General features: G+C 27.9%; 1 protein-coding gene across 1 annotated transcript; it reads left to right on the top strand.

The window, feature by feature from the left end:
* Positions 1–6,418: 6,418 nt before the first annotated feature.
* On the top strand, positions 6,419–7,940 carry LOC131617398 (non-specific lipid transfer protein GPI-anchored 31-like). Its single transcript, XM_058888692.1, has 3 exons — positions 6,419–6,817; positions 6,963–7,007; positions 7,258–7,940. Exons 1-3 carry the CDS (start codon positions 6,472–6,474, stop codon positions 7,449–7,451), a joined length of 585 nt encoding a protein of 194 aa, XP_058744675.1. The 5' UTR covers positions 6,419–6,471; the 3' UTR covers positions 7,452–7,940.
* The last annotated feature ends 848 nt before the right edge of the window (positions 7,941–8,788 follow it).

Raw genomic sequence — 8,788 nt, 5'->3', positions numbered from 1 at the left:
TGGATATTATGTAATGAAGAACATGTTTGATATTGTTGATACTTCCATTGTTGAAAGATTCGATGAGGTAGTATAATTTAAAATATTTTCGTCTTGCATGTATTTATTGAAAAACATTTAAATTATTGTTTTGATATTGTTAATTTATTATATGTTGAACTTGTAGATATTTACAGACACGTCACCATATGAAAAAGAGACAATCGACCATATTCGGCAACTTTGGGCTCAAGTATTTTTGCAAATGGTTGAAAATCAAAAGGTTGAGGATCAAAAGGTTGAGGAGCAAAATCTACCGGATCAAATGCAAATGGTTGAAGAGGATAAGGAGATAGAAATGTTGCCAAAACAAAAGCCAAAGAAGAAGAAGAAAACTTATATATGAAGAAAGTGTTATGACTTAGTTAAAATATAATTTTTATGTACTTGAAATATTATGACTATATATGATTTTGTATACTTTTTGGTTAATATTAAAAATATTTTGACTTAGTTAAAATATGATTTTTATAAGTATGATTTTATAGTATTTGCAATATTATGACTGAAAAATAAAATATAATTAAATGGTGTTTATGAAATAGGGTGTAAATAGATATAATTGCTCATTCATAAATGGCGTATTTACACCCGATTTTTACCAAAATAGGGGGTAATTAAAACACAATTAAGCCGAATTACACCCGATTTTTATTAAAATAGGGTGTACTTAAAACATAATTAAGCCCAATTACACCCGATTTTTATTAAAATAGGGGGTAATTAAAACATGATTAAGCCCAATTACACCCGATTTTTATTAAAATAGGGTGTGATTAAAACGTAATTAAGCCCATTTACGCCCTATTTTTATTAAAATAGGGTGTAATTAAAACGTAATTACGCCCATTTACACCCGATTTTTATTAAAACAGGGTGTAATTAAAAACGTAATTACGCCCAATTACACCCGATTTTTATTAAAAAAGGGTGTAATTAAAAATGTAATTACGCCCAATTACACCCGATTTTTGTTAAACATAACGGGTGTAAATTCGTTAGACATTTCTCACCCTGTGGATATACACCCGATTTTTATTAAAAATAATGGGTGTAAATTTAATAAAAAACGGGTGTAAATTAACATTTTTGTACTAGTGAAAGTTGCAAACTTTTTCCTATTAAAAAAGGTAAACATAAAAGAAAAATTTAATCCAAGTGTCCTATTAGGTAAAGGTTAAAGAGGAAGCTTAATAATGATTTGTATAGAGTGTCACTTCATCTTTACGGTGTTATTTATAGAAAAAATGAAATTAAACATTAATTCTAAAACATTATTTAAGGTTAAAGATGAAACTTAATAAGTATTTCTATAGTGTTCTCATGCATGCATTTTTCAATTTCAGATTTGTAAATTAACTTTTTTTGAATTGAGTCTTGGATAAATTTTTAATTTAGTTGAATATAATAGAATAGTGAGTGGTTGGTTTTGACTATGATGTGTTTATGGGAATTGGGGTTGTTAAGTTTGAAATTTGGTTTCTTAATTTGTTACGAGTCTCATTGAATAAAATTGTTTAGAGATTTTAACACAAAAATCTACTATCTACATATTACTAAGAAATTGACCAAACAGACAAAATTACCCTTCTTACTAAAAATTATTACACTACAAATTGGACAAAATAGTAACTAACAAAATCACCCTATCACTTTTCTATCTACATATTACTAAGAAATTGACCAAACAGACAAAATTACCCTTCTTACTAAAAATTATTACACTACAAATTGGACAAAATAGTAACTAACAAAATCACCCTATCACTTTTCTATTGTCCAATGAAAATGAAGACTTTTGCCACATGTCAATTGCAATATTTAGCATTCAACATTTTCTCCCCAACACACATCTTCTCTCTCTTATTTCAAATTTCAAATTTCTTTCACATTTCATTTTCCCACACTTTTTTACTTTCATTTTAATTTTTCTCCATTTACTTATTATCACAAAAATTATAATCTATTTTTTAATTTTAATAAAATTAAATATTTATTTATCTTACGGGTCACAGTCAACACAATATTTAATTTATTTTAATTGATTATTACACACTTTCTCTATCTTAATTAAAATTTAAAATTTCTCTCACTTTTTTTTTACACTTTCTTACTTTCTTTTTTATTTTTTTCTCTATTTATTTATTACTCCTAAAAAAAATCTATTTTTTAAATTTTAATAAAATTAAAAAAATTGTTTTATCACGGGTCACTATGAACACAATATCTATTTTATTTTAATCAATCATTTTCTTTATTTGAGTGATAATATCTTTTTTTTTTAATTTTCTCCATCTCAAATTTTTTTATGATTATTTAATGCAATTAAATTTATATGATTATTGTTCATTTTATATTTGTATTTAACTATATTTTATATTACATCAAAGATTTTTTTTATTTCACGGGTCATTATCAATACAATACCTATTTTGTTTTAATCAACAACTACTATTAATTGAGAGATAATTTTTATTTTTAAATGTTAAGATTTCATTTTTTTTTCTCCAACTTACAATTTTTTATATATAATTATTTAATATAATTGAATTTATATGATATTTTTCATTTATAATTAAACAATTCATTTTAAATTTTAAATTTATACGTATTTAATTAAATTTTATACAATATCAAATAAATTTACGCGTGCGGAAGCACGGGTATCTTACTAGTTAGTGTTATAAAATTATGCATGTAATTGATTGAAGTTTGATGAATATGTTTGCTTCTTGTTGTAAATGGCTTAATTTTATTGTGAATTGTATAAAATCTAACTTACACAAGTTTATTTTATGATCATTGTAGATTTTTTTTTTGGCGTGTTTCATGGACATGGAGGTGCAAATACTGGCAAATAACTTGAAAGGAATATCTTTGATGAGATTATCATGAGTGAATCACAAAATATTAAGGAGGTAGTGAAGCGCAGTTATTTCAATACTGATTCTGAGTTTATGGAATAAGATTTTTATGGTGGTTTTATTGTGTTACAACATTGATTAGGAACCCATAAGAAAGTTTTTTTTCAATTCGAGATATGTATTTGGTTTTAGAGAATTTCTTTACCCACCTCTTAACTTTCTTAGTTAGATCTGACGAATTTATCAAAATACCCCTTGTTTCAGAAATACATTTTTGAAAACGTACTTTTCTTTTTGAGTTTTCGGAGATGAATTTCCGAAAACACCCATTTTTAAGAGAGGGAGTGTTTTCGGAAATGCATATCCGAAATATTCCAAGACTAAATTGGTGGGGGTGTTTTCGAAGATGCATATCCGAAATATTCCAAGACCAAATTGGTCTTGGAATGTTTCGGATATACACTTCCGAAAAAATTCAATAATTATTAAAAAATTAAAATCAAATTGAATCAATACAATTAATAGGTATAAAATAAAAGTGAATCAATAAAATGAAGGTGAATCAATAAAATCAAGGTGAATCAAAATTTCCTAAACAATTTTAAGGTTAAAAATTATTTTACTAACTTATATAAATCAAAAACATCTTAATTTCATAAGTAAATTTTGAATTATATAAAATTAAATATAAAATTTATTCATTAAATAAAATTAAGACAACATTTTTTTTTTAATTTTTTCAAAATAAATAAAAAATTATAACTCATTTTTAATTATGAATCAGAATAGAAATATATAAATATATAATCATAATTATTAATTTTGTAAGTGAAATATATAAATATATAATATATAAATATATAATAATTATTATATAAATGTATAATAATTATTATAAATTAAAACACTCATTTTTTTAATTTTTTTTATAAATATATAGCAATTATTATAAATATATAAATAAAAAATTATAACTTATTTTGTAAGTGAAATTATTTTAATTTTTTTAATTAAAATTATTTTAAATTTTAAAATATGAATCAGGATAGAAATATATAATAACTATTATTCATAACTCATAAATTATATCAAAATATATAATTATTATTATTATTCATTACTCATAAATTATATCAAATTTATGATATGTGAATTAATTAATATCCTAAAATTAATTTTTGGGATTTTTTTAGATTTTTTTTGTTGTTTCGGAGATGCATCTCCGAATTAGTCAAAATTTCAATTTTTGAGATTTTTTGGAAATGCACTTCCGAAGTCAGGAAAAATTTAGAAAAAAAAATATTTCGAAAATGCATTTCCGAAGCGGGGTAAAATGGGGTTTTCGCTGGGGGGTGACCCCTATAGGGAGGTGGGTAAAGAAATTCTCTTGGTTTTATTGTTTTTTTAAGTTTATGATAGGTCATCGAATCAAGTTATGTAGGTGTTTGATTTTGATTGTTATTTCTTACTCATTGCACGCAATTAAACCTCATAATATATGGGAACACATATTTGAGCAAAATAAGTCATTGCAACAACATCAAATTTAGGTTGTTATGCTATGGAGAGAAGTAGCCATTCTCGCAAAGTTATTTGATAGTGTGTTGGGAAACTCTAGACGAGATCATTTAAGTCATTGAGGAGTTCATATATATTAAGGAGAAAGATAAAAAATGAACATTAACATTAAGCAATGCATTCGTAAGGTTGCAGATGAACACTTCACAACAATTGTAAAAGTGTTGGGGTCATCCGAAAGGACACCCTATAATGGAGATACAATGAAAGTTTTAGAAGCTAAGCACATGTTCATGTCACCTCTTCCGTACGACCACCATGTCATGCTAGTGGCCGAAGTTGATATTATTCTCAAGCGCATTAAATTGTTTCTCAAATAGATATCAGTGGTAGAGATGGTTTGCGAGACCAACCGATACTAGACGCACTGTATAGATATGGTTCTGTTGTAGAAATAAATCTTTTATGTGCAATCACGCTAGTAGATGAATTGGCTGGAAGGAAACATGTATGTTTGGAAGATTTCTTCACTTTTTAAACTACAAATTTTTAGTGTGGAACAATCTATCCTCATTTTCGCTTTAAATAAAGTGACAAAATATGATAAAATGTGTTTTGAAAATGTTTGTAATAGGGTGCGCCGCAGTCTGGAGTATTTGGAAGTGCAGGAGCGATAGCATTTTTCGCAACAAGGAAACTCATACAGACAAAAATATTGAAAAGGCGAAATTTTCGGCGTGGAAGTGGCTCAGAATAAAAGCAAATCTAATTCAGGATGATTTAGTTATATGGTGCGCGAATCCCTTAGTCTGTCTAGGTATCTAGTGAATAAATCTTCTTTTTGGCACTGAGCTGGATGGTGTATGCGTCTTCGACGGCTGGTTGTATTGCAGTTTTTGTTTATTAGAGAATGGCGATTGCAGCTGAACAGTATAACTTGTGTTCAAGTAGTTTTGGATTCGGAGTTCTCGTCTTCGAAATGTTCAGTCTATGCAGTTCGAACATGATAGGCTTTGGCGGAGTGACGTGATTGAGTGGCTGCTTCACTTAGATTTCCACATGTGGAGTAGGTTAGGTTTAACGTGTTTTTCAATCGGAAATGAAGGCTTTTGGTGTGAGTCCTAAAGGACTGCTATGCCATGCTTCTGCAGTCCTCTATATGCAGTATTTGCTAATGATTCATGTATAATTTAGAAGTAACTATCATTCTTCATTTATGTTCTGGTGTTTTATTTTCCGGTGTACTTTAGACTGATGCATGTATCATAATTCTATGTTTCTTATGCATTGCTTGTGTCTGTTATTAATAAAATGGGTCTTGCTAACCAGTGTCCTCAAGACAATGGTTAAACATTCCAAAAAAAAAATTATAGAAAATGTAATATTTCAATTTTCGAGATATTAAATACCCAGATTATCGAGATAAATTTACTATTTTTAAAGTCTTAACCATTGTCCTGAGGGCACTTGTTAGCATTTCCCTAATAAAATTCATTTTGGTCTTTCCAAAAAATAATTCTTTAAAAAAAAAAAAAGAAAATTAAAGAATTATCCATATCAATACCGAGTCTTCTAGATCAATTAATGCTAAACTTTTAAAATTAACAAAGTTCTCAAAAAGATAAGGAGATAAACAACAATTTTGATTATGAATGTGAATGTGTTACACATTCCAAGTAAAAAATTAAATGTATCGAAATTATAAATACATTTAAATGTATTTATTATCCACTTCAATTCTTGAATATATTTTTAAATAATTAACTTAATTCTCAAATTTACTTTTTTTTATCAACTTAATTTATTAAAATTACATAAAAAAAAATACTTATGATGCATTTACAATTTCAATCTACTATAGATATTATAATTATAATTAACTTCTCCTACATTCAATTCAATATGACCAAAAATAATACTATTATTAGTTAAAAAAATCAATTATTCCCAAATTTGTACGCAAAACTACTTCTATTTAACACCTTCACACCCAAAAAGAATCCACATTTTCACTCTTTCCTTTCAAACCCCTCATTCTCTTTCTTCACAAATGGCTTCAAAATCCTCACTCATTCTCTGTGTTCTTGCAATCTGGACCCTTGATTTAGCCCAAGGTGCTTCATCAACCCATCAAGCTCCAACACCATCATTGGACTGCACAAACCTTGTCTTAACAATGGCTGATTGTTTGTCTTTTGTGACAAACGGAAGCACAACAACAAAACCAGAAGGTACTTGTTGTTCTGGTCTGAAATCTGTTCTCAAAACTGCTCCTTCTTGTCTCTGTGAGGCGTTCAAGAGTAGTGCTCAGTTTGGTGTTGTCTTGAATGTTACAAAAGCTACCTCTCTTCCTGCTGCATGCAAAATCTCTGCTCCTTCTGCTACAAAATGTGGATGTAAGTCCTTTCTTTCTTTTTTTTCTTTCTTGCATTTTACTATTAAGTTTTTGTTTTTAGATAGTTGTGTGGAAGAAAGTTTTCATATTGTTTGATATCTGAGATTTTAGATTTCTTCACTGTTCTCCCATTTGTGTTTTTGCAGTGTCTGAAACTCCTACTTCCGCTCCTGCTCCTGCTGCTGCCCCTGGTATTTTTTTTTATTTTAATATAAATTGTATTTAAATTTAGACATTTCGATCTCGGTGTCGAGTCTCTATATTAGACACGACACCGAGAGATTTGTGACACATGTGGTTATATTTAATTTATTATTATTATTTTTGATGTCGACCTGTCGGAGATATATTTTAGTGTTGGTGTCATGTTTAGTGTCTGAGACCTGATTTTGTTTCTCACTTAGTATTAGTGTTTACAACTGAGGTTTTTTTTCTTTGTAGCTGGAGGGCTCTCTCCACAATCATCAGCCACTTCTCCAACATCTTCTGGTTCATCTTCAAGTGTGAGTGGTCCTGTAAATGAGTTATCTCCAGCACCAACACCATCTCTAGGAAGTACAGCATCAGAACTATTCCCAATTTCAATGGGATCCTTACTTGTTTCTCTGTTGGTGGCTATAATATTACTTTTTTAAAATGAGTTTTCATCTTTTCATTTTGAGATTATAGATGACATGAGAGGGATTATTTTGATGCTTTCTTTTGAGTTTTTACCATATGTGTGACTTATTACTAGGAATGACTCAAACTTATTTACATATTGTACCCTCTTTATGATATTATTATATATGGCTATATATATTTATATAACAATTTGAATAGCTATATTATTTATTGTTGTTTTTTGTGAGAAGTATTTGTGTGGAAGTAATCTCTATAGGACTAAAATGTATTTCAAGTATGCACTATAATTTAGTGCTAAAGTTTTTTCACAAAATGGTTTTCATAGTCATCACACACAACTACCTACCTCTCTTGGCAAAAGTATTTTTGGTAGAGAAAGATTCCCATGTGATGTGCTTATTGTTTTTATGGTTACCACTCACCACAACCACATAGGTGGTGAGATTATTATTTAGACAACAATACTCATGGGATGGACCTCTAATAAAATATCATTGTGACATTGTAGTTATTATAATACCAAATTGTAGGAAGAAAAAAAGTGAAAAAACTTTACTAGTACCTTTTATGGTCAAATTATGACACTTCACAAACACAATGAACCGTTTAATTCAATTGTCAAGCTTTGGTCTTTTATCAAGCCAACTATACAAAAGGTAGTTGTTTGCATTGATCATTTGCTTTCTACTTTCGGCTCATGCTTAAAGAAAGATAGTGAATGCAAAAAAACAATGCTTTATTAGAAGAAATTTTGAATGGATTTTAAAAGCTTATTATCAAATTTTATTTGATACTTTTGTCATATAAACTTGATCTTAGTGCTAATGATAGAGTGAGGATGGATGAGGGGTGACTAGGGGTAAAAATAGGCTCAGACGAATTATACTTTGTCTATCTGGTATAAAAAAAAATCAAGATTTGGCATGATAAAAAAAATTCAAGATCTAAGTTTGTAAATTTCCTTGGTCACATGTTGCCTAAAAATTTTGTATAAAAAACAAACAACAAAATCATTAATTATGTAACTAAAATTCAAGATCTAGGTTTGTAAATTCCTTTGCAAGGTTGTGAGTTTTTACCTTAATTCGTTTTACTTAGATAAAGTCGAAACGTAAAATCGAAGCGTAAAATTATAGAGTTTACCTCATATTAAAATTATATCAAATTTATATATACGACATATATATACTAATATAATATTCTAAATGCATTAATTATTTAAAATTTTAACTCAATTATAAAGAAAAAATATATTATATCATCATAATAAAGTGTAATATTCACAAACATGTATCAAACTACATAAATTGTTCACCAAATCATAAAATATAACATCCAAAAGATTATA

This window comes from Vicia villosa, linkage group LG7 (assembly GCF_029867415.1).
Source record: "Vicia villosa cultivar HV-30 ecotype Madison, WI linkage group LG7, Vvil1.0, whole genome shotgun sequence".
In the NCBI taxonomy this organism is placed as follows: Eukaryota; Viridiplantae; Streptophyta; class Magnoliopsida; order Fabales; family Fabaceae; genus Vicia; species Vicia villosa.
Note: the sequence above shows the minus strand (reverse complement) of the source record. Positions and strands in the feature narration are given on the sequence as shown.